The 27,780-nt window shown below is 40.1% G+C and overlaps 1 protein-coding gene and 1 pseudogene across 1 annotated transcript in view; one reads left to right on the top strand and one right to left on the bottom strand.

The window, feature by feature from the left end:
- UNC93A (unc-93 homolog A) overlaps positions 1-27,780 on the top strand; it is a 305,890-nt gene that overhangs the window by 45,905 nt on the left and 232,205 nt on the right. The window contains exons 2-3 of the mRNA XM_078648549.1: positions 8,943-9,124; positions 11,323-11,549. Of these exons, the coding sequence (XP_078504675.1) occupies positions 8,943-9,124; positions 11,323-11,549 (409 nt within the window). The remainder of the gene's footprint in view (positions 1-8,942; positions 9,125-11,322; positions 11,550-27,780) is intronic.
- Positions 3,199-3,414, bottom strand: LOC144764547 (U2 spliceosomal RNA; annotated as a pseudogene).

Here is a 27,780-nt window from a genome sequence, read left to right as displayed (position 1 = left end):
ACTCTGCTGTTGACCTTTTCAGTAAACCTGTTGGTGGTAAATAACCTCCCCTTGATCAGAATGGCAAATCCAGATGATTTGCAGGTGTTCCCTCTGGACCACAAAGTTGGCCCGTGCGTCCACTGCAGCACAAGTTGGCTGTGTGACTGGGCATACTGAATTCCACATTCTTGCAGAGAGCACATATCTAGGTTCTGGGCAACAAGGAAGCACAGTGTACCAACCCGTCTAGCCTTATCCTTCACACTCCTGATGCTTAGGGTGAACAATGATGTAGCCATTGTCTCAGAGCAAGCTGTCAGTAACTGGGTAAAAATCATTACTGGGAATGAGGACCCTGAGCTGCTCTACTGAGGGTGTTGAGCTGCCTGCTGTTCTTTGCTTCCCTCTTCTTTGTCTTCATCACTGTCCACAATGAGGATCTCTACTTCAGCTTCTGGGACTGTAGTCCACTGAGCTTCTTTCGCCTCTGGGGTTCTGGGAGCCTCTATCATGAGAAGTTGCTGGTGTAGTTCCCGGAGTGCTGATTGCATGGCCAGGTTTAGGTCTTCCAGGATGCCCCCTGTGTCTGCTACATCCTCATCAGAGTTGACAATGATGTAGTCTCCTTGCTGTTGCTCGGTTTGGAGGTGATGAGCTTCTTGCTGGTGTAGAAGTCCTCCTTCCTTAGTTGTTGCCTTTTCCTGTATGCTCGTGTGGGCCCTTTGTCCATCTCTTGGCCCTCATCCTCTCCTCTTACTGCTTGGCTTTGGGCTCCCTATTGGCGTGCCTGTTGTTTGTTGGCTTTGGCCCATCGCCTCTCTTCCTTCGTTTCCTTCTCCTTCCTGCACTTCTCTTGTAGCCCCAGGGATTTTATTTGGTTCCACTCCTCCTCTATTCCTTTCTTATCCCTGCTACTGTCCACCTTCCTGGGTTGTTTTCCCTTCCTCGCCCTTGCTGGAGTCTTGGTCAGTATGTCCTGTGATGCTCCTTCTTCGGGTGGTCCATCAGGGTGGTGGTCTCCCAATGAATCTGCAGTCTCAGTCTGTGGCACTGGGTCCTCCAATGTGGCGGGATCTGCCTTGGGGTCTGCTGTGGTCTGTGTCTTCTCTAGGGAGGTGCCTTGATCCTTCGGTGGTTGGTCCTTTCAGAGTCCTGGTTGACTCTAGCTCCTTCTTGGCTTCTTCCCTTGAAGCCTTCAGGAGGGCGTTCACCATGGCATTGGCTACAGGGTCCAAATTTGGCTTGGTGGTCTTCAGACTGCGGTTCCCATTGCTGCTTCTGTGTAGGTCTTTTATCTGTCTGACTTGGGGCATCAGTAGTAGTGGTGACCTTCTCCTCCGCTGGAATTGCACATCTTCTTGCCGGAGCCTCTGCTCACCTCCTGTCCAGTCTCTTTGCACATCCTGCAGAACTTTTCTGGGCAGCCTCTTTTATGTTGCATGGCTTGGAACTTCCTGCAGATGAAGGGTTGTTCTGGAAATCTGTTCTTACCTTCGTCGGCTCCTAGATAGAAGCTCGCTAGTGGATGTCTCAGACTATCCCTCCCTGCTGGGTCTTTGAGGTTGAAGATCGCCTTCGAGGCCAAGTTCCATATACCTCTGCTGTCTCTGACTTTGGTAGATCCTTTCACGATGGTGCCATGTCTCTGGAGAAGTGATGCGATATCCCGGTTTGGGATGTGGGGGTTTGTCATTTCCAACATGATCCTCTTCTCTATGGATGCTGGCGCCTATCCTGCCGTTAAGTGGAAGTTTTTGTACGGCTTTTCCTCTTTCTTCCCTTGGAATGACTCCAGTTCTTACTGTAGAGGGCTTGGGTGACAAAGTTCAAGAGGAAAATCCACCCTGATGCTGAAGCTTTTTGAGAATCATGGATTCAGTAAAATAGAGAAAGATGTGAAAAAAGTAATTTTGAATGAATTTATGTTTACTGTATGATTAATACTTGAACTAAACAAACATAAGGAGATTACATATCTGAAGCCTTAGGGACTAAGGTTGAGCACCCTGTAGGCCTAGTCTTCCCTAGGTCTATATAGTGCAGCATTCACAGTCGGGTTGTGGGCACAACCCACAGCAGGGTTGCGCCCTAACATAGATTACCATTCATACTTAGAGAGATTACACACAGTTATACCTTAGGTGTGCAGGTCTTCCACATACAGAGCTGGTTTGTCATTTCAACCATGATCCTCTTTTCTATTGATGCTGGCTCCTATCCTGCCGTTAAGTGGACGTTTTTGTACGGCTTTTCCTCTTTCTTCCCTTGGAATGACTCCAGTTCTTACTGTAGCGGGCTTGGGTGACAAAGTTCAAGAGGAAAATCCATCCTGATGCTGAAGCTTGGCAGCTCAGCACTCCCCTTCTGGGATCCCGCTATCTTGATGACCTTGTTTAGGAACAGGTCTCTAGCTTGCTTGGTTCCCATTGTATCTTTATTCACCCACCGCATGACCTTGGTGTGCCTGTGGGTGCAGTTGTACCCATTGAAGGGTACAGGGGCAGTCCCCTGTCTGGTCCTCTCCTCACTCTTCCCCTGTCTGGTCCTCTCCTCACTCTTCCCCTTGCCCCCTGGTTTGTCAGTGCTGGGGTTTCAGGTCTCCCCTGTTTTGGCACTGGTGCCTTCTTGTTACCAGCCTTCCCAACGTTGATGCTCTCTTGTTGGGGTTCACCTTACTTGCCTCCTAGATACCCTCCACTGGATTGCGGTTGGGCTTCAGGGTGTCCACTGGGGGATGCCTTCAGCAATGGTCACGGGGGCACAAATGTCTGAGTCTTCAATGGTGGTTGTCAAAGGTGCTACTGGTTGGCTGTCGGATTTTCTTTGGGATGACCTGGGTATTACAGATATGCCTGTGAGTGTCACCTGTCCTGTAATTTCAAGCAGGCTGCAATTGCCTGCTGTGCAAGAAACAATAGCAGACACTCCCAAGAGCTATTGTGAGGGTTATAGGTGTTTATCACCTAAGCACAAGTCTCCTCGCCAGAGGTCTGGGTGCTGACAGGCTTGTGAAGGATGTAAAGATGGTTGTTAAGCCTCCATCATTAGTTCACCTAAACGTCAGGAAAGGTAGAAGGGCTTATCTACAAACCCCATGTGCTGCCAGTGCGTTACTTTTTCCCATGTTAAAAGTAATGCACCGGTTGCACAAGGAGCTTGTAAATAAGCCCCAGAGGGAGTAGAGAGCGCAACGTGTCCAAGCTCTAGGAGCTGACCACACAGTCCTTGGGGTATCTACTTCAAACCCCAAATGGGCAAACTGGCACCAGCACGCTAGTGTCCTACCTCCTGCTCCTTAAAAGTCAGGTAGGCCTTGTCTGCAAATTGTCATACATTTGCATATATGATGCAAATTTATTTTTCTCAAATTCGAAATCGTAGCTCTGATAACAGATACTGTACTTGATCTTAGCCAAAAGGCCCAGAAGCGAAAGGTATTTCCAACAACCAATGGCTGTATCAGCATGGAAATGCCACTTATGAAAAACAATGCCCGATGGAGGCTGAACTATTGCCCCCTGAATACTTATGCCATATGGGGGCATATGTATAATGAAATGTCAGAGCGTGGAGCTGTGCCAAATTTGGCAGCGCCACACTCCGATATTTCCAAAAACCTAGGGATGCCCTGTAGTTATGACAATACAATGCGCTCCTCTGTTTTTTCCAAGGGCTGGTTCTAAACTTAGCTGCCAAGCGCCAATGCAGGCACTCTTGCACTATAGCTCAAGGGTGCCTTCCGTGCAGAAAACTATTTTTTATGTGCAGGAAGGTGTCCCTTCCAGCACATAAACAATCATTAATATTGATTTGTTACTTCTATGTGTGCTGCAGAATACATAAAAGTAGCATATTGTCATTATTTAATGTTTGTGCAGGAAGGGACACCTTCCTGCACATAAACATACATTCATGGCGTTTTGTTCTATCTTTGCGTGCTGCAGAATGCAGCACACATAGAAAAAGCAAAACGAGGAGAAATAAAAGTATTTCTCCTCGCTGCGCCATTCTAGCACCTGCTCTTGCATGGCGTTAGTTTTTGGCCCTGCCTCAGATTTATAGATCCTTGTAAATCTAGGGCAGCGTCAAAAAGCAATGGGTGTTGCAGTGGAACGCCCACAGCAACACCCATTGCATGCCCCTTTCATGCACATACCTGCATGAATGGGTAGCATAATTTGCAAAGTGACATTAAGCTACAAAAAGTGGCTTAATGTCATTTTGTAAATATAGAGCACTGCATTGTGCCACAGGAATGTCGTTAAAAGTGAGGTTCCTCTGGCTCAATGCCCTTGTAAATATGCCCCAAGGTTTGCAACCCAGATAAACCTACCTCTAAGAGTGCCTTTGTTCTAACAGGAATGTTTGTCTGAGTTTTGATGCTATACAATGTGTTTACATGTAAATCTGTCTCTAACTGTACCTTTAGTTGAACTGTGAACCTAAGGCAAGTCGGGAAATCAGCATACGTGCCAACTCAGGTGTTTTAGGTGGGTGCACCAGCAAACATTAAAAATCAGCTTTAAAATCTACAACAAAATGTGAAAGGCGAGCCCCACTGTGGCCGAGCAGACCGGTGGTCTTGTTTGCCCTAACGTTTGTTTGATCAGTGCATGTGATGCAGGTGCTCTGCTCTGGGCTGCTTACAGACTGGAGCAAGACCAAAGGGGATGATGGACGGAGTGTTGAACATTGCAAGCACTCACCCACAGTCAACTGGCCTGGGTTTCATCCATCATCATCCTTTAGCTCACTCCGCCACCTCAGTTGCACAGACTGGGCCATTGTGGTCAGAAACCTCTCTATTTGACTGGCAGGCTATGTCTGCTTCTGGATTAGTGTTCAAAAGCTGGTCATTTTTCACAGAATTTATGCTGTATCCATTCCTTCAAAATCTTCTCTTATCGGGCTCTAGTAGATAAGAATATCTGGGAACCCTGGTACTTTCGTTTGATGGTGAGTTGCAGCAAGTAAAGCGCCAATCGTTCATTAATGCAACTCCTTCTAATCAATGCGATAAGAGAGTGAGAAAAGAATGGTGAGGCAACTTATTTACAAAAACAAACAATATGTTACTCTGACTGCAAGTGAAATCGCCCCTGAACCTGGCAGCCCCAGGGGCAGCACTGAAATGAGATGTAAAACAAAATAAAAGTCATACTTTGCATCTAGGCAAAATGGAAAATAGCAAATAGGGTGGAGGTCCTTGCAAGCACATGGAGCAGGGAGTGTGCTGAGGGAAAAGTTATGCGTGTCACCGTTTTTACCCTTCTGGGCCAGGAGGTACAGCTGCCTTCTCAGCATGTACTTCACAAGCTAGTTACCATAAAAGGCCCCACATTTGTGCTACTTACAGTCAAAATATGGCCATAGTAACTTGGCTGCCATAAGTGCAGAACAGCTCTCCATAGTGTAAGGAGGTGATGCTGTGACACAAAGGAAAGGAAATGGAAAGATGTACTGATGGCATCCTCAATTGACTCCTCTGCCTTGATTAGTGGAGTGAAACTCTTCAATTCTCTGACAAGTTCAACCAGACAAAGGAGTCTGTTCGCAAGGTTAACTTACACTTGCAAGTAGATTACATGTGTATTTTGCTCTTACACTTTTGAGTAACTTTAGTACTTTTGCCCATTCACAAAATCTGAGAGTAAAGTTTTGCACAAGTGTAGACTTGCACATCTCCAGCCCCGGAAAAAGGGGGTTGAGCTAAACTTACAAGCGTGAGTTACTACTGCTACAAAGAAACAGGAGTAAGTCCAGCATCACACGTGGCCAACCATTGGTAATGCAACACCCTCTTACAGAAAATAATGGACGTAGAGGCTTAACATTAAACCCCATACAAAATAATGATAAACTAAATTATATAAAATAGTTCAAATATAATTTGTTACAAGAATATAAAATAAGACATGTTTACTGTTTGATTGTAAAATAGATCACTCTCTTTTTTGAACTTATAAATTAATGTGGCATTCATTTTTATTAGAATATTATTTGATTACTTTTAATTAATGCTATACGCTGCTTTTAATAATTATTAACACAATGATTTTTTTTTGCTTTATGTGGGAATCTATTTTTTAATTTAAAGTTCAGAAAAATATTGTTTATTTAATTTAAAATGTTTAAATTAAATGAAGGTTTAATTTAAAATTAAGGTAATAGTGCTGTAGTATTTTTCTATTTTGTTCTACATAATAAGTATATTAAATTCATTGTCATTAACTTTGAACATAAAATATCTTTACTAATTTATTATAAGGTTTAATAAACTCTTATAATTGTCCTTATACCTTCCAATCTGGAGAGCTCCAACCGGGCTGTGGTATCTCAATGTATTATAGGACAGCGAAAAGTGAAAAAAAGTTTATTTAACACAAAAATTAGTAAAAATATTTTTGCATAAAACGTTTGCTATTTCCAATCCGGGTACCCCAGTGATGAACCCCAGAGGTTTATGTCATTGATCTTGAATATTTGACAGAAATGAAAGAGTGTTCTAATACCATATGCATATTGTAACAAGTATGCATATCAAGAGAAAGATGTCTGAAGCATTTGTATCCTCCAACAAACAAATTCTGAATAATAAAACCAAGCGCTGCATTCTTAGAAATTCAGGATTTTCAGTATATTCGCACCTTGCAGTTGGCAGTATCCTATAAGAGACTTTGGCCATATGTACCTGATTACTGGTGTAAGAGACCTTTCTGGCTAAGTTAATAAGGCTACTAGGAGCCTACTGTATCTAGAGAAGTTGAATTTGTTATACTTTAATTAATAATGTAGCATTTATTGTTGATGGACTTTTAAAGCATTTATTTACTTATAAATGGTATCAATATTCCATTGTAGTTCACTCGCTTGGAAGAGGCTAATGCATTTGAATCAGCTGTAAACATTTATAGCCTGATTTAGAGTTTGAGAGATGAGTACCCTGTCACAAAAGTTCATTATATCCTAATGCAGTTGTAATTAGGTGGACAGGATATCCATCACGACAGCTAACCTCTAAATCAGGCCCTGAGCTAGGTTCCAGTAGTTGGGTTGCAATTAAGAGGAGAATGGTACGGATATATCCAACAAAAACTGTAAATGTACTCTTACCTCCTGTCAGGGGGATGATCATCGAGTTTGAGCTTGCCAAATGGGAGATATATATTGCTAGCTGTAATACCTGGCTTCATTCTCCTCTCTACCAAAATGCAGAGTGAACTCTTCTTCAAGTTATAACAGATCCTCACAATTTACAGCCACTGATCTCCCACCATCTAAGGCAGATTTTCCATTGGATATTTCTCAGCTAGTGGGCTCTTCTCAAGACAGAATCCATCACTGTGGCAAATAAATTGTTGACTTTGTCACAAAGAACTCTTAATGAAATACATTTCCCTTCTCTCTTTTGTCTGGGACAGAATATTTGCTACAATAGTGAATGGATTTACTGCAATCAGAACTGTAAATTATGGCCTTGGTATCTGGGACAGTAAGTAAGTTTATTTTCCTGATTAATTAAGACAGTCGCAACAACATTCGTGATAAAGAGGAAGTAAACAAGGTGAAGAATAGAAGAGGAAACAGTGGCCACTTAAAACATGTTTCCCAACATGCATTACTTGCTAAAATTAAAACTTTCACATTTTTTATTTATCAGCGCCCTGTGTATGTAAACTGCCGTACAGTTCCTCTATGTGCAAAATTCGGGTCTTCACCTAATGTTTTAGAACGTAGTAAAATTGAAATAGCTGTGTCAAGAACCGACTAACTGAGTAAGGGGCATATGTATGAAGCTCAAATGGGTTCGCAAACACCGAAATTCGGTATGTATGTAGTAAATTTTCATGCAAAATAAGGAATCGCAAATTTGCGATTCCTTATTTTGCGATTGCATTTAAGGAATCGCAAAATTTGCGATTCCTTAAATGCAATGTATGAAGCAAAAAAACATTGCTAATTGTCCCTAAGGAATCGCAAATTACCACCAACTTCAAGTTGGTGGTAATTTGAGAATTTCTTGAAAAATGCCAATTTTTGCATTTTTCAAAGTGCCATGTGATGCACATACATGCCCTTAGGGCATGTATGTGCACCACATGTGCACCCATGCTTATTTCAGTGGTGCAACAGGGTGTCCTTTGGACACCACTGCACCCTTGAAATTATTCTCAATTTGCGATTAGCAAATTGCGAATCGCAAATTGAGAATAATTTCACATTCATTCCTATGGGCCTCCTGGCCCATAGAAATGAATGGGAAATTATTCGCAATTAAGGAATTTTAAGAAATCGCTAAAAAATAGCGAATTTCTACATACATACCATTTTGCAATTCTCAAATAGCGATTCCTTAAGAGTCGCTATTTGAGAATCGCAAAAGTGTATCTTGATACATCTGGCCCTTAGTCACTTGGCCTCTTATCAATAGAATTCAGTGGCAATTTGCAAATTGTGCAATGATGTGCAAAGAAGGCAATAGTTAGATTTATAAGTAAAATATGTCAAATTAGGAAGTTTATATGCTAATTGGGCCATAAGGAGAGGTAAACAACCATTAGAATTATAAGTTACATTATATCTGCACAAATGAAGCAGTTTATGCACTAACTGGGCAACGATAAGAACTGTAAATTACATTATGCCTATGCTAAAACTATTTCCTTTACACTAAAGATTTAGGACCAATACCTATCAGGGGGCAGCAGAAATGTTTTTTATTTTTAGGTAGTTGTCAAGGATTCCACATGAAGATCGCTGAGTTCTTAAGCTGTATCTATTTAGGTATTGTTCGGCTATGGTCATGAGTCTTACCAAGTGGCAGCTTAATTGTATGTCTGGGACATGGCTTCAGAGAGACAGTCAAATCAATTACACATCTATGTAATATCTGAGAATTTATCAGAAGAAACTATTTAACTAAGGTTCTTGATGAGCAATGTTTGTTTGTGTCCCCACAGAGCAGCCTGAATGCCGATGAAGGCTTGGGTGTGGCCTCCCTGAGTATTATTTATGGAGCCCTCATCATTTCTTCGATGTTCGTGCCACCGATTCTGATCAAGAAGCTTGGCTGCAAGTGGACCATCACTGCCTCCATGTGTTGTTATGTTGCATATTCTCTGGGAAACTTCTACGCAAGCTGGTACTGTTCACAACAATGACTATTGCATGCCAAAGTTCAGGGAAGTTCAGGTCACCCCATTGCCCATTTATGTATAGCAAGGGGAAGCCTAGTATACCTGTGGTTGAGCACCTTGGATTCTCCATCTTGTACCTAATTCAATAGTTTGATGAGAAGAGCTGAACTTTCTTTTTTTAAAGTACACTTCACAGAGTAGAGGGCAGGGGAATACATAATAGATTGCTGTTACTGCTGACTGTTTGTCACGTTTGCCTTGTGGAAGTACAGTTGACCAAGTTGATTGTCTCAGGCAGGTTGATTTTGTGTTAAGTTTGTCTGATTTTGTTTCTCCTCAGTATCGGGACATCACTGAGCAATGTTGGTCGAAATGTCAAGATGATGATGAAAAATTGGTTTGGTTAAAAAAATCTCTCCTTGAGGGTTGGCCCAACAAATCCAATGTCAGAGATGATTTACTTCCATTTTATAATGTGGCGGATGAGTTATGGTGCATGGCAAAGTTTGGAATGTGAGTAAAGTTGCCAAATGTCCCATGCAAAACAATGTACAGTTTCAGTCTAATGGTGATTTAGACAGTGTTGAAAGAAGGTAACCAGGCAACAGCAAATCGAATGATGCTTGTCTTAAAAACACTGGAAATTGAATTAAATGGTCCCAAATCACGCAGAAAGAAATCCAAAGTAGGCAATCTTCAAGTAGGATAAAGTAGAAAGTTTCCTCTTATATTTTCTAGAAGATAACAGATGTAAAAATAATCCAAAATCGTAGAAAATGTAGAAAGGGTCCAAAACTCCGCTCCTGTGCTGTAAATGGCTCGAGTAAGGTTGTCCTCGTCGCCAAATTTTGTAGTAATCCAGGAAACATCTTGAATTTAAAAGGTTTATTCAACAGCACAGCATAAGTTCCTAGTACAGCTGCATCAAGGTTAAACTGACAGAAAGTGCAGAATGCTACATGAGGAAAACTCTGTTCAGAACATGGAATGCAAGCAGAAACATAACATGTCGCATGCAGTTAAAGGAACAATCTTACAAGACTAAATAATAAATAAAAGCTATATCAGAATGTAACAATTGCCCAGCCATATAACATATAAAATGGGTGATACATTTGCTAACCAATCATTTTCTGTGCCTTTTAATCAAAAGTTCCTAAGATTACATAATTACCAAAGATGAGCTTTGTCATTCTGTACCCACATGGCATGGACCTTTACCCTACTGCTAAAGCACTGTCTTGCACAATAAATTTACATCACGGTCACTGCTTTGACAGACTGTGATAAACATTCTAATTCATTTACCATTTCAGACACTCAGGGCCATATGTACGACGAAGTGGGGGAGCGTGTCGTTAGCCTCCTGGGTTTAACGACACGCTCCGCCAATTCAGAAACGCAAGGCTGCACCATATTTACAAGAATGTGGTGCAGCCTTGCGTTTCCCTGTGTGATGACGCTAAGTTTAACAACTTAGGGCCAACGCAGGCACCCTTGCACCAGAGTGCAAGGGTGTCTGTGTGCAGGGGAGGATTGGTTATGTGTAGGAAGGTGTCCTTTCCTGCACATAAACAATCCAAAAATGCCATATTGTAACTTTCCATGTGTGCTGCTTCATGCAGCACACATGAAAGTTACAAAATGGCATATTTTAAAAGGTTTGTTTATGTACAGGAAGGAAAACCTTCCTGTACATAAACAAACCATGGCATTTTGCTTTTCTCTGGTGTGCTGGAAAAAGCAAAAACGAGGAGAAATAATGTATTTCTCTTTGTTTCGCCACCTTAAGACCAAATTTTGGCGCTGCCTCCTATGCACGCCACCCTTGTACATCAGGGGCAGCATCAAATACAATGAGTGTTGCAGTGGAATGCTCACCACAACACCCACTGCACGCCCCTTTCATGCTAATATAGCTTGAAAGGATGCCTTATGTATAAGGCAGCGTTAAGCCACGTTAAATGGCTTAATACTGCCTTGTACATAAGGCAAGGCCCCTATCGCCATCGGAACGTCACAAAAAGTGACGCTCCCTTGGCGATAAGGACTTGTACTTATGCCCCATAGTTGTTTTTCTTCTCACGTGCTACACCACATTGCAGTTTTGTAATAATTTCCACATAGTTTAAAGATCCATCCTTTAATTAATGTAATAAATGACCCATCATAGTAAATTTATAATAGTTATTCTTTTTTCCAGGTACACCCTGATCCCCACCTCTGTGATCCTGGGACTGGGAGGGGCCCCCCTCTGGGCTGCCAAGTGCACCTACCTCACAGTGAGCGGAAACAACTATGCGGCAAAGGCAGGAAAAGTTGGCAAGGACATTGTCAACCAGTACTTTGGGTTCTTCTTCCTTCTCTTCCAGTCATCAGGAGTTTGGGGAAACCTAATTTCATCCCTAATATTTGGCCAGAGTCCTACAGGTAAAAACTTTTCATGTCTCTGCAACTATATTTTAGGTTCAAATGTCATTTACATTAGACACTGATGCTAACAGTGACACAAAAGGACCGATCAGACTTTGATGTGGATCTAAGTCAGTATTGTTCAGCGATTTTGGAGGTACTTTGGTAGAAATAGACCACACAGTAACAATGTAAAATACATGGGAAAAGACCTACCATTTATCAAAAGTGGCATGCTTGACACTCAAACATGATCCAAGTACCAAAAACACATTCTTTATCATTCTCAAAAGTGTATATTACAGCTTATTATAAGGAAACTCTGCATCATATGGCCCCACAACAGTGCTTAATATATGCCAGTGTTTTCCAGTGGTCAGCATCAGCAATTATTTACAAACATCAGGAATTTTTCTTCAGAGTCTAGCATTAGGTTGTTTGTCTATTTTTTAAGGGGACTTCAGTGGCACATTTAACTATTTAATATACTTTTAACATTTATAAAAATAGGACTCTCAGACTATTCCTACAATCAATTTGAGGTGACCTGGAATAATAGCAAATGTCACACTAGTTTGAGAGTAATCATTAGTAGGTAATGTTGGCCCTGGCATTTGGCAAGTGATGTGGATGGTGCCAGCAGCAGTGAATGTCTGTGTTAGATCATACAGCCTTAGGGTGGTCTTCGCCCAACTTTTTGAGTACCTTCTCCATTTTTCTGACCTTGTTTTTGCTGACTTTAGGACTCTGGGTACTTTACCACTGCTAACCAGTGCTAAAGTGCTTGTGCTCCCTCCCCTAAACATAGTAATATTGGCTCACCCCAACTGGAATATTTAATTTACTTATAGGTCCCTTGCAAGTGCAATACATGTGGCCAGGGCCTCTAAATTAATTGCTACTGGTGGGCCTGCAGCACTCATTTTGCCACCCACGTAAGTAGCAATATAACCATGACTCAGGCCTGCCAGTGCAGAGTCTGTCTGTGCAGTTTACACTGCAATTTCAACCTAGCAAGATAAACCTCTTGCCAGGCCTAAACCTTCCCTTTTTATACATGTACGTCATATCTAAGCCAGGCCCTGTATCACCCACAGGAGAGAGTGCAATGTATTTAAAAAGCAGGACATGAACGTTTAAGTTTTCATGTCTTGGTAGTGAAAAACTTCCCAAGTTATTTTTCCCTATTGCAAGGCCTACCCCTCCCATAGGACAACACTGGGATTACCTTATTACTTTTTATAAGTGTAATTTCCAATTGGAAATAGATAAGACCCCCCAGTTTGGTGTCTCTGGCCTCTCAATTTAAAATCACAACTTATGGTGCAGTCAGATTTTAAATTGCAGTTCTGAAAATGGCACTTTTAGAAAGTTGACATTTTCTTACTTTAATTCAAATCAAGGTGGGGGAGAAAGAAGCAGAGGTTCATTCAGCTTCCTGTTCATATAGAATGAAGATCATGAGAGGAGAGAATGAACCAATTGTGTCTCTTATGTCAGAGTCCCAAAGAAATGTTCTTGAGACCCTCAACCACGCTGTCACTGCCCGTAGTGTATGTTTATCTCTGCTAGTGTGATCTGGTGGATAGCGTCATCATCAGGTCTTTATCACTTGAGTGTCCCGTTCTACAAAGTGATACTACATCCTCCACCAGGATGGATACTGTCTGTGTAATGACAGAGACATGTGCTTAAAATGATCTTTTATGTGGTCAGAACGTTTTAAATAAAAATCTGGACAAGGATAAAGTAAAAAAATTGTGCGGTGTTGATATGAGCAGTTTATTAGTCCACAACACCTGGTTATCAGGTTGACATGTTTCTGCCAATATAAGCCCTAGCGGGTCTCGTGGCTCTCCTCCGGACCATACTTGTAGAAAGCCTAAATTTCAGGGTGCTTCAATAACATGCAAAAATTATGAGCGAGTTTGGTCACTCACCCATCTTCATCTTTGCTCTGAGTATGAAACAGTTGTGGGTTCTGCATTAGACACAGAACTGTTAGGGGAATAATATTTCCCCTTGGACATGAGGAACGCTCAGTGCAATTATCTGCTGGATTAGGCTTGTCGCTGTGTTCCTGTTAGTACCGCATCGCCCCCATGTTCCGAAATGCGAATGATGACCCTATCCACCAGATCACACTAGCAGAGATAAACATACACTGAGGCTGTGACAGCGTGATTGAGGGTCTCAAGAATGTTTTTTGGAGACTCTGCCATAAGAGTCACAAGTGATTAATTCCCGCTCATTTTCTTACTTTAGCCATTTTGTACCTGCTCAACTTCTACTTATTGTATTTATGTTGTTTTGGTCTTGTTTTATTTATAAAATGTAACTCTATTTCTCTAACCTAATGTGGAGTCTTTTTTAGTGTTTTCCCTGTGTTACTGTTTGAGGTGTTACACAAATACTTTACACATTGCCTCTTAAGTTAAGCCTGACTGCTCTCTGCCAGTCTACCGGAGGGTGAGCACATGATAATTTAGGGTGTGTTGTGACTTATCCTGACTAGGATTGTGGTTCCTGCTTGGACAGGGTGCATACCTCTGCCAACCAGATACCTAATTTCTAACAGTCTGTAAAATACCTTGGCCCTGCCTCCTATTGTTTGACAACTAAGATCTTAATCTTGACTGCAAAGGCACCTGGACCTGATGGGGTCCCAATTGAAACATTTAAATACTGCATTAATTTATGGGCCCCTATACTGGCACAAGTATGCAACACAGCAGGCAGAAGATATCTTACCTCATCTTGGACAGAAAGCATTTTGGTCCTGATTTTTTTAAAAAGGAACGGGGGATGCAAGGTGTTATCACCCAATATACCTCTTTGATTCCTCTGCTAAACTAATGGGCAGAGTCCTACTAGAAAGGTTGGAGTCCTGGGTGGTAGATAATCAGATCTTAACAGATGCCCAACATGGTTTTAGAAGGGATGTGGACACCAGAGAACAAGGTATCAACCTAAATCTGCTCATCAGCAAATATACTTTGACAAGAGAGGGCCGCATCCATCTACGCTTTGCTGATTTGAGCCGTGCATTTGATGTGGTTAAACACGCCAAGCTGTGGCAGTCACTGTTTAAGATAGGAGCCACCAGTGAGATGTTGAACTTATTGTCACACCTATATGCACAGTTAACATTGAAGGTGCACAACAGGTCAAAAGGAGAAGTTACACCACTCTCTAAAATGACCTCAGGAATTCAGCAAGGCTGTGCCCTTGCCCCCCTTTTATTCTTGTTATATATTAATGAGGTAGATGAGTTTTTGCAAAAAATAAATGTAGGCGCCCCAAAAGTCGGCTTACATCCAACACCGGTACTACTGTACGCAGATGGCACCGCCTTGATATCTAGGACTGGTAATTGTCCCCAGCTCTTGATAGAAGATTTCACCAAGTGCATGGAGGACAAGGATCCAAAAATGTATTTAAAAAAACCTTTACAATGGCATGTGGGAAAGGGGGACCCAAGAAGGAGAAGACTCATCATATTAAGGTAATAGCACTTGCTACAACAGACAGTTTTACATATCCAGGTGTGAATATTTCTAGCAAAGGCCAATACGAGACTCCTGTAGAAGCAGCAACACTGAAATGTATTTGAGCCTCAGAAGCCCTTTTTAGGTTTGCATCAAAAATTGGTAATAAGCCCATTAGAGAGCTGTTGACCACATACAGAAGTAAATGTATTCCTATTGTCAATTACTGAGCCCCCCTGTGGGGCCTGACAAACTTCAAATTGTTGACGACACATGAAAATCTCTTCTTATGCAGTTTATTACCTGAGCCCTGTTCAACCTCCTCTTATATAGCTCACAAGGAATTAGCTGTCCCCTATTTAGAGGACTACTTGCTTATAAGTTCCATCACACTCTGGCATAATATACGGAGTAAAGATGGCACTAAATTCACCAAAGAGATGATAACAGACGGTCTTAGGTTGGAATGTACAGCAAGCATACCATGGTTGGCATATGTAAACAGTTTGCTAAAGGAGGTGGATGGGAAATTGAGCACTGATTACAATTTAGTAAGAAAGATTTAACAACGGTTTTCTATGGAAAAAGGATGGCTGATAGGGAAAAGAGAGAGTGTGTTAAACTGACTGTGTTAATGTGCCTCTCAGGGCCCATACAACCAAATGCTGAGTGCTACATGATCCTAGTATCAAACATTTGACGCCGATTTTATTTAACAAGACTACGAATAGGCACACTGCACTTTTTATTTGCTTTTCCTGAGAAAAGCTACCCAAATGCCCATGTGATGGCAAGTCCAATCAGACTACATTGCATTTCTGACTCTATTATAACTGTTATAGGGATCTGAGGAAACAAATACTGTGCCCATTGTTTTTAACTCCTTCCATGCTCATGACGAGCTCAGCTCGTCATGAGGCACACTGGAGCTGTGCTAATGACGAGCTGACCTTGTCATGAACAATGGGAAATCATGGAATGCAGCACAGGAGGAAAATATCTCTAGCAGCCAAGGTGTTAAAAGGATAAATGATTTATTATAAAGATGCTTATAATTGTATCCGTAACATTGATAATGTGAATATATGGTATCGATACTCCATCTATCGATGCTCCATCTATCTATGCTAAGTTTCTTATGCCAGCCAAAGAAGGAAACAGCTGCTATACCTGGACATTTTAAGATATGAAAATGAATAGCCCATTAATTATCCCCTATCTGTTTGTTCTGATAATGTTTTTAACTCTGTGGCCACTGAGATGATGCCTAGCTTGGTATCTGGTATCCTGTGTCTGTATATCTACCTGTTCACGTTATGAGATAATTTTGTATGAATTTTAAATATGAATGTTTTTATTAAGATCGTCGTAAATTCTTTTATGTATATTTTTTATCCGAATAAAGATTTATTTGATTTGATTTGATAAAGGCTTTTATAAGAACACAGTATGTATAACATTGCAGTTCATGGTTACTAATCAAATTAGTCTGAAACTTAAATGCCACATGTGGGGTGATAGTGCTTTGCCTGTTTCACAGACATGGCCCACCATTGTGTAAGGACTGTTTCAGAAAGATTAGACTCAATGTAATGAAGATTACTGAAAAGTAATAAGATCACTTACATTGAACGAAGAATAGTGATTTACAAATCGGGTTAAAGAAACAGGCGTAGCTACCCTCTTGAGGCGTATGAAGGTTGTTTCTTCTCTTTTAATGGTTTCATTATTACTTTTTAACAGGTACACGTCAGAAGAATATTTTGTGCCCACAACATGCTACAATTTTAGACAATTGAAGTGTGATTTAAGATTTGTGAATTTGTGCAAATGTATTCTACATCTACTGTTTTCACTTCTTCTCCAAGTAGATAGTGTTTCCCTAACGTTACTCGTAAACATCGCCTCTTTTCGTAACTCGTCCAGTAAAATGTGCTGTCGCATGTTCCTGAAGCTGCAGTTGGTTAGTGGCTTTCCATAAATTATGATATATATGTGTTACATCCTGCTTTTCTTTCTTCTCTGTCCTTCTTTAGTGTTTGTTATAATTTGCTCAGCATACATCTATGATGTCACATAGAATGCTAGTTGTGTATGCTTGAGATGAGAGTCAGTTACATCTGAGGCTGAGCAGCAGTCCAGCTGCTCCTGGTGGGATTATAATTGAATTTACTTAATACTTTATTATCATCTTCATCTAATACAAATCTTCAATAAATCAGATCTATTTCTATCAACTGGATTCAAGGTTCATCTTTTAAATGTTACAATAAACCTCTGTGTAGAATGGGTTTAGGAATTCCTCACACCCTTTCATTGAGAGAGAGACAGAGAGAGAGAGAAAGAGAGTGAGAGAGTGTGTGTGTGTGTGTGTGTGTGTGTGTGAGAGCCATATCTATAGGTGGCTTGCATGCATGTCCTGGAAGCCATTAAAATAGCAAAGTGGGATTATGTACCTGTTGCAGTGATCTCAGTAGAATATCTAGGAGTGTTTATTTTGCTTCTGCAAAGATGTAAATGTAATCTGTAGATTGCATACTCCAATTACAATAATTAATTTGTCAATATGTGTATTGTACCAGCTACCTTTACCTGCAGAACATTGGTATCAATCCCTGCAGGACTTAATGGACGTGAGCAGGGACTTAAGGTACATTGTATTTGCAGCCTGCAACCATACATTCAAATTTCAGAAAGATATCTCAGTGGAATAAAATGCTACAGGTATATGTGTGTTTAGCTAGAGGTCACAAATTTGAATTTTTGCCGGGGCAACTTCGCGTTTTACCATTCCTTGGTCGGCAAAATGAGTGCATCTGAACCTGCTGTCTGTTCCACAGTTTCACTGTGCAGTTACACAGCCCGTTACTAGATGTCCCTGTTGAGTCCGCAGCATAGAGGTACAATAGTACAGGCTGCTACCAGATGTCCATAATGACTCTGAACTCTTTTTGTTAACAACATAAAAGGGAAAACACCTTATGTTTTACTGTCAAATACATTATTTGAGGTGTATGAAAATCTTAATAAACACCAATAAACTTCTTTCTAAGAAACTAAGCTTAAGCAATACTTTTCAGTAGGGTAGATGATGCCTGCAAGGCCTTGCTACAACACCTGCTTATCCAGAATTCTCTTTAAAATATATGCATAACCACAATCCTTTGCACATTCCCAAACAATCCTTTTCTGTTCTCTTCTGGTACCGATTGTTAGGGGGATTACTCACTAGTTCAGTTTTCTCAAACTGTTGAACGGAGGGGCATGTATGTAAAAAGTAAGAGACACTCTACGGACTTTATAAGAACTTCAATATTAACCTGGTTCTGTAATTCAGGCCAATGCAATTGTCCTTTTTTAAGGGGGGAGGTAAACCTGGCTTCGTTTTTGTTTCAAATAGTTTTACTTAAATTTCTGGACTGAGAGATAACAAGGACGTAGATAGGTAGAGACAAATCATTATTGCAAATTGGTACTAAACCTGCAAACCCCAAGTCATGAGTAGATGTACTAATACTGGCATACTGCTGTATATATCAAATACTAATTGCATTTCGAAGATATACATCTGTGCATGCCAATGATTTACCACTGAGAAGACAAAATAAAAAAGCAAAGAAAAAGTAGCAGAAGTGTGTGAGAAAAACGAATAGAGTAGTCAAAATGTTGTACTATATAAGTAGTGAATAGCATTAGTCAGCATATGTTACAATATTGAATGCCATACTTCGTGTTTAAATGTTTGGGGGGTGGCAGTTAAAGTATAAGGCCGCTCATAAATTATAGCAAGGCTGCCCTTTTGAAGGTTATGTTTGGTACTTCGATTAAATCGGTTTGCTCTTGAGAGAGCTGGTCCCACTCAATTATCCCTACTCAACCAGTTGGTCTTCTTAGCAGCTTGAGAGATAAGAGGGAGGAAACAATCACAATTACATTTCAATACAGTGGAACCAATTGGGTCACATAATAATCCACTCAACAACTAAATCTGAGAATTAGTAAGATTTAATTATACATTTAGAAACAGATTAATATGTAAATCAAACTCAGTATTATCATATAGAAATACAGAATGGACAAAATGAGTCCAAATCTCCTAAAGAGATTTACCCTATATATCAAAAAGCAGATAGCTAGTTCTATAATGACAATAGAAGTAACCAGGAAAAAGAATTGAGAATTAAATTGCATCAAATAATTCTCAAAGGTAAGCATGAGCACTCTATCTCTCCCTACACTGCCTTGAAAGGGAAAACCCTAAATTAGGAAGCATTGAATAAAGGTGAAATTAGAAAGGTGTCAGCTGTCAGAGGCAACAGTAGAAGAAACTCCAACCAAGGGTCAAGTAGCATGAAGCCACTCAAAGCAGAAACAGAAGCAGAGGTCTGCACCTCATGAAGCACTACGATGTCTCTCTGACCCTCACTACGCTACAACATATTACATTAGTTGCACTCAAGTTAAGTCACATGCTGCTCTAGCAACTTTCCATGATTCAAGTACAAATTGGTTACTGGCACCACCTTTCCCACATCGATAAGTTACTACTTCATTCATCCTTGGCCATTCTTCTCCTCCTCCATGTGAACTTGTCTCCTTGCTTGTTATGGCATTTCTCCTTGCCAAATCCATCTTCTCATACCTTGCTATCTAACTAAAACAAAATCCTTTCATTCCTAGCTAAAAAGGCTTTGTCCGCACCTGCAGTGGAAACAAAAATACAAGCAAATATATCCTTAATTGAAGGTTAAATACAAATTACATGTTAAACTTTAAACATGAGCCTATAATGAAATGGTACTCGAGGCCCAAACTTATGTCAGTTTAACAGTGCACAGGTTTACAAATATGTGTACATTTCTTCACATATGGCAAATGCAGCTTCTTAATGCATGAATAGATTGCAAAGCATTACAAAAATGTTGTTTCAAATGAACCAACATGAACATAATTTCTGGTTGCACGTATAAATGTCTACACATACACATTCTGTTTTATTAACTGCACAATGAGACATGTCTAAACGTTAACTTCTCCTAAAATATAATTTTGTAAGTGTTACAAAGACCTTTATTAGTCATGTTTCTATGCACACAGTTATAGGTCTCATTAATGTTCTTGGTCCCAAGTTTCATCCATAAATTCAATGTCATTTGGATCAATGATTTCTTGGTTGGTCTCTGCAAGGACAATTTCAAATGAAACTTTCTGTTCGCCTTCCATTTTGTCTGAAATTTGCATTAAAAAAATATATATTAGTAGAGATAGGGCACTGTTGGGATTAATTTTAGATAGGCAGTTTTTAACAGTGAATTTATCTTTGGGCAGTGTATAGTATCAGAGTGGAAGTAGGAATATAAAAAAGTGTATGTGATTTAACGTAAGTAAATTCATAATTATACAAGAGAAGCCTAAGTCCATCCATAACTATAACAGAGAAGTCTATCTAAATCTATAACTACTACAGAGGGATAGTATATAACTATCAGAAAAAGTTTACCATATTAACTTAAAGTGCACAATATACTTCAGTTTTTAAAATAACAACTTACCTTTAAAAAGAAGTTGAAGTTATTAGTGAAAATCCTATTGAAATGTACACCAGGAAGTAGTAGTCAAAATGGCTGTGTTTCCTTCTCTTCCTTTATATATATTCAGGTACATAACCAATCAAATGTCAGGTAAAAAAAAATAGAAAATGAAAGTAACATTTTAATTGGTTGTCAATTCCAACACTTCAGATGTGTTTTGTGAAGTAATTTACCTCAGGGTATTTAGAGAGGTCTACAGGCTAAATGGCTAAATGGAATTCCAACCAAATTTGTGAAAATGGTAGGGATTGGTATGTAGTATGAGCTAATCTATATTTGGTGAAAGTGTCTCCAGGGTTTCTTCTGTAAATTACTTTCCCACCTTTTTTGATGGAGCGCTTCCCGGTGAGCGCCCCGGTACGCGAACCGGCAGCGTTACGGGAGTCCACCATTTTGTGTTTCGGTCGAATTAAGATACAAGATGGAGGGCAAATAATGTTCAGAATGGGTAGAAGGGGGCACGGTAGACGTATCTTGACCCCCTAGGTTTTCTGAGGGTGGCTGAGGAGGCCCATATGTGTGGAAAAAAAACATTTTTTTTAAAAAAATTCGCGTGGTTAGCTTCCGGTTCGCGTACCGGGTAGCGCTCCGGGGAGCGTACTTTGTTGAAAATTTGTGAAAAAAGTTAGAGTAAAATAATAATTGTGAGTGATCAGATGTAGGGTAGCTCTGAGAAGATCTTTTTGGTTTATGGTACATTTAGGTACTTATAAGTAGGTACCAATGCACAGTCTTAAATTCAAAATGAAAACTCTGTTGCCCTCATCTGAGTAGTGAACTCCATCTCCTCTGTAGATATCTTGCATGTAGTAACGCAAGTTATTGTTGTACATGGAGCCCATTCCATGGTCTCTCATGTAAGCTGAAACAGATTTGTTTACATGCTTCCTCGACTTCTCAATTTGTGGACAAAATTGGTTCGACCACCTCCATTTCTGTCTTTGGCATATATTTGAATATACCAAGGCAGTTTGAGGAAAAAGTGCCATCAATTGCTCAAAGGTGTCCTTTAAAAGCATTTCCAGACCTACACCAGTCAAAGTGCCCAAGTCATTTCCTCCACAGTGCACAATTAACAGGTCAGGTTTAGGCAAATGCATAAAGGTTTTCACCAATGGTATCAATTGGTGACATTTTAATCCTCTGTGGCCAAACCACTTAATTTCCACATCTTGTAAATTGAGGTTAGGTAAATTTCTGTTCTCTGCATACCTTTGAGCCCAGTAGATGTAACTATGTCCAACAATCCAGACAGAAAACATGGTGAGAGGAGGTTCTGCTGCAGTCAGATGAAGTGTGGCAATGAAATGGGAGTTGAAAAAATAAGAGTTTAAAATGAAAAAAACTGTGGAGTTTCTGTGTTAAGGAAGCAGTAGCAGTGATTGGTGGATTTTGATTGCTGAAAACAGAAAGTTAGGGTGCATGGATGTGTTGTTTGAAAGGTGTAATTTGAATGGTCAAGAAAAAATCATTTAATGAAAGATTGCACTGGATACGCAGGTGCACTGAGAGTTCAGAGTTCAATTGAAACATTGTTGTGTGAACTTGCAAACATGAGAGGTCTTTCAGGAGGTGGTTGCTATGCAAAAAAGGCAGAAAGGCCAGAGGGGGGAAGGGTGTTGATTTGAAAAAAGTGAGGGAAGAGTTTTGATTGGGTGACATGAGAGATATGTGTGATGAGTTACAGCATTTCTGTGCTTTTCATAGCTGCAGACTCTGGAGTGCATACCTTTTGCTCTGCTAAAGACAATTTGGTGTGTTTCTGAGACTGTTTTGAAACTCATAAAGTATTTGCTAAGGTGAGAAAAGATTCATTTAATTTAGGTAGAGAATAGTATGGTTTAGGGAGAAAATTATGAAGAAAGTTGTGTATTTAAAATGTTGCTTTGTGTCAAGTGTTTTACAAATAGATTTTGTTTCTTTGTGTTACATAGCCATGTTAAAAGTGATGCAAAAAAAGTGCAAGGGTCTTACAAAAATGCTTTCATGTGTCTTAGGGTATTTTAACTCACTTCCCCATGAATGTATAAATATAATTGTTTTACAAGATGTGTTTAAAAACGTTTTTAAAAATCAATTAGGTTTATTGATATGTACTGCTAGAGTTTCATAGGTTGCTTGGGGCATATTTTCAAGGCTTTTGACTTCCTTTGATGTAATTTTTCCCATTTTAATTTAAGACCTTTCCCTGTGGTGCAAGGTCCTTGTAAATATGCCCCCATCTGTGCTTGGCAAATTTAGATTTGAATTCTTTGACTAACATAGCCATGTTAAAAGTGACCCAAAAATGTTGCAAGGGCCTTAAAAAAAAACGCTTTCATGTGTCTTAGGCCATTTTAAGTCATTTCCCCTTGAATGTAGGTATCTAATTGATTTAGTTGATGTGTTTAAAAACGATTTTTGAAATCAATTAGGTTTCTTGATATGTTCTGCTAGAGCTTCATAGGTTGCTTGGGGCATATTTATAAGGCCTTTGTGTCTCTCTGATGTTATTTTTCCCATTTTAATTTAAGACCCTTCCCTGTGGTGCAAGGTCCTTGTAAATACGCCCCCATGTGTGCTTGGCAAATTTAGATCTTGATTATTTGACTTACATAGCCATGTTAAAAGTGATCTAAAAATGGAGCAAGGGCTTAAAAAAAACGCTTTCATGTGTCTTAGGGTATTTTAAGTAACTTCCCCATGAATGTATGAATATAATTGCTTTACAAGTTGTGTTTAAAAACGTTTTTTGAAATCAATTAGGTTTCTTGATATGTAATGCTAGAGGTTCATAGGTTGCTTGGGGCATATTTATAAGGCCTTTGAGTCTCTCTGATGTTATTTTTCCCATTTTAATTTAAGACCTTTCCCTGTGGTGCAAGGTCCTTGTAAATACGCCCCCATGTGTGCTTGGCAAATTTAGATTTTGATTATTTGACTTACATAGCCATGTTCCATACAGTTCTAACCTTCTGCGTAGTCTTTGATATGCTAGACTCCATCTGCACTGTGAGATACCTAAGCAAAGGAAACATAGGTGATGTGATTGTGAAATGAGGAAAAGAAACTCCACATTTTTCAATTACATCACCTGTGTTTCCTAAGTTTACGAATGACATTGTGCAGATGAGGTTTAGGTCTGTCCACAGACACAGAAGAGGTCTGGCCTTTGTTCAAGAGTGAAGTGGACATGACTTACTTCATTGGTAGGCCTTCACATGTATTATCTCCTCTGTAGTCTTCAACAAGCGTAAATTTCATCTGCAACCCTGAGTAGGCCTCACCTCAAACAAACCTCTGGATAGGGCACACCTTATCGTCATCCTGAATCAATCATTTAAAATATTAGGGACAGATTTATGATAGGTGTATGCCTCTTTTGCGTTACTGTGCGTCACTTTTGTGACGCAGCGACGGTGCAAAAGATTTGCTATGTGGTGACATATTTACAACTTGATGCATCTAGGCAGATGTGTCATGCTGTAAAGTCCCGTGCCACATGAAACTGATGCAGCAGTGATGCAAAAGATGCACCATGTTGCAAGACAGGCCTCATTTCATCTCCAACAAGATAAGAAGCTGAATCTTCTCTAAATGTCAAAATTGTTGTATTCACTGCTCAACTTATGTGTACTCTTTGATATGCTAGAGTCCATCTGCACTATGAGATACCTAAGCAAAGGAAACACAGGTGATGTGATTGTGAAATGAGGAAAAGAAACTCCACATTTTTCAATTACATCACCTGTGTTTCCTAAGTTTACGAATGACATTGTGCAGATGAGGTTTAGGTCTGTCCACGGACACAGAAGAGGTCTGGCCTTTGTTCAAGAGTGAAGTGCACATGACTTACTTCATTGGTAGGCTATCACATGTATTATCTCCTCTGTACTCTTCAACAAGCGTAAATTTCATCTGCAACCCTGAGTAGGCCTCACCTTAAACAAACCTCTGGATAGGTCACACCTTATCGTCATCCTGAATCAATCATTTAAAATATTAGGGACAGATTTATGATAGGTGTATGCCTCTTTTGCGTCACTGTGCGTCACTTTTGTGACGCAGCGACGGTGCAAAAGATTTGCTATGTGGTGACATATTTACAACTTGATGCATCTAGGCAGATGTGCCATGCTGTAAAGTCCCGTGCCACATGAAACTGATGCAGCAGTGATGCAAAAGATGCACCATGTTGCAAGACAGGCCTCATTTCATCTCCAACAAGATAAGAAGCTGAATCTTCTCTAAATGTCAAAATTGTTGTATTCACTGCTCAACTTATGTGTACTCTTTGATATGCTAGAGTCCATCTGCACTATGAGATACCTAAGCAAAGGAAACACAGGTGATGTGATTGTGAAATGAGGAAAAGAAACTCCACATGTTTGATTTACATCACCTGTGTTTCCTAAGTTTATGAATGACATTGTGCAGATGAGGTTTAGGTCTGTGCACGGACACAGAAGAGGTCTGGCCTTTGTTCAAGAGTGAAGTGGACATGACTTACTTCATTGGTAGGTCTTCACATGTATTATATCCTCTATACTCTTCAACAAGCGTAAATTTCATCTGCAACCCTGTGTAGGCCTTACCTTAAACAAACCTCTGGATAGGCCACACCTTAATGTCATCCTGAATCAATCATTTAACATGTTAGGGACAGATTTATGATAGGTGTATGACTCTTTTGCGTCACTGTGCGTCACTTTTGTGACGCAGCGGCGGTGCAAAAGATTTGCTATGTGGCGACATATTTAAAAATTGATGCATCTAGGCAGATGTGTCATGTTGTAAAGTCCCATGCCACATGAAACCGATGCAGCAGTGATGGAAAAGATGCACCATGTTGCAAGACAGGCCTCATTTCATCTCCAACAAGATAAGAAGCTGAATCTTATGTAAATGTCAAAATTGTTGTATACACTGCTCAGCTTATGTGTACTCTTTCATATGCTAGAGTCCATCTGCAGTATGAGATACTTAAGCAAAGGAAACACAGGTGATGTGATTGTGAAATGAGGAAAAGAAACTCCACATTTTTCAATTACATCACCTGTGTTTCCTAAGTTTACGAATGACATTGTGCAGATGAGGTTTAGGTCTGTCCATGGACACAGAAGAGGTCTGGCCTTTGTTCAAGAGTGAAGTGGACATGACTTACTTCATTGGTAGGCCTTTACATATATTATCTCCTCTGTACTCTTCAACAAGTGTAAATCTCATCTGCAACCCTGAGTAGGCCTCACCTCAAACAAACCTCTGGATAGGCCTCACCTTATCGTCATCCTGAATCAATCATTTAAAATGTTAGGGACAGATTTATGATAGGTGTGTGTCTCTTTTGCGTTGCTGTGCGTCACTTTTGTGACGTAGCGGCGGTGCAAAAGATTTGCTATGTGGTGACATATTTACAACTTGATGCATGTAGGCAGATGTGTCATGCTGTAAAGTCCCGTGCCACATGAAACCGATGCAGGAGTGATGCAAAAGATGCACCATGTTGCAAGACAGGCCTCATTTCATCTCCAACAAGATAAGAAGCTGAATCTTCTGTAAATGTCAAATTTGTTGAATACACTGCTCAACTTATGTGTACTCTTTGATATGCTAGAGTCCATCTGCACTATGAGATACCTAAGCAAAGGAAACACAGGTGATGTGATTGTGAAATGAGGAAAAGAAACTCCACATTTTTCAATTACATCACCTGTGTTTCCTAAGTTTACGAATGACATTGTGCAGTTGAAGTTTAGGTCTGTCCATGGACACAGAAAAGGTCTGGCCTTTGTTCAAGAGTGAAGTGGATACGACTTACTTCATTGGTAGGCCTTCACATGTATTATCTCCTCTGTACTCTTCAACAAGCGTAAATTTCATCTGCAACTCTGAATAGGCCTCACCTCAAACAAACCTCTGGATAGGCCACACTTTATCGTAATCTTGAATCAATCATTTAAAATGTTAGGGACAGATTTATGATAGGTGTATGTCTCTTTTGCGTCACTGTGCGTCACTTTTGTGACGCAGCGGCGGTGCAAAACATTTGCTATGTGGCGACATATTTACAACTTGATGCATCAAGGCAGATGTGTCATGCTGTAAAGTCCTGTGCCAAATGAAACCTGCGTCAGTTTTCATATAAGTGTTTTGTTGCAAGGTATGCATTAATTTGCATGAAAGCCCTGTAAAACTAACACAGTGAAATTTAGAAGATTTCACTGAGTCAGCTTTATAGCATTGTTGAATCAAATCCTTATGCCTGTTTGAAACAGGCATAAGAAGTGATGCACCATGCAATGTGAGGCTTCCTCCTGTGCATTGCAGTAGACATGTCGCGCTTATGACGTGATTCCTGCAATGTGCTGCTTTTGCGGCACAGATGCGTGACGCATCTGTGCTGTTTTTGCTCAATGGTGCTCCACATTGTAAATGCGGCACACTATGGGTGGCAGAGCAGCGGTGCACATTAACTGGTGCATCCGTGGGGATGCGCCACTTAGCATAAATCTGCCCCTGTACATTTAAGTAAGAGCAGGGGACACAGAGTCGGTGAGGCTTATCCAAGGTTAAGAAGAGATGAGTCCTGTTCACTGAAAACTTGGACATATGCCTCACCTCCTCAGCATCGCTGGACATGGCTAAATAATAGCTGCAAAATGTTACTCTTGTTAAACAAATTTACTATTATAATCTCTGAGATTTGTCTCTTACTCTGCAACATCTCATTGTTGTTCTCTTTCTTTAAAGATAACGACAACATCAACATGAGTGACAATCAGCAATCAGTTGATCTCAACCTCATCATTGAACTTGTAATTGAAACGTCAGTGGAAGTAGATCCCTTGGATGATTTAAATCCTGAGGATGATGAAGAATATGATGAGGATGCCGATTTGTCAGAATTGTATTACATAGGGTGGGAAGCTGACGTGCTTGAGCCTATGGAACTATAAACATTTATTTTTAAAATTTACAATAAATGAAAAGTAAAAATGTAAACTGTTTAATTTTAAATTAAACACACCTTCAAAAACAGGTTATGTGTAGTGTCTTCAATAAAATATTAAAATATGCTCATAAAATTAGATCAGATTCACATATAAAACAGGACAGGTAAAATGAAGAAGAATTCCATTTCTTTTCTGCTATTTCTGTATTCTAAATTTGCCAAAGCACTAAAAAATATTA

The sequence above is a fragment of the Lissotriton helveticus genome, chromosome 6, assembly GCF_964261635.1.
Source record: "Lissotriton helveticus chromosome 6, aLisHel1.1, whole genome shotgun sequence".
Taxonomy (NCBI): domain Eukaryota; kingdom Metazoa; phylum Chordata; class Amphibia; order Caudata; family Salamandridae; genus Lissotriton; species Lissotriton helveticus.
This window is presented reverse-complemented; position numbering and strand designations above follow the sequence as displayed.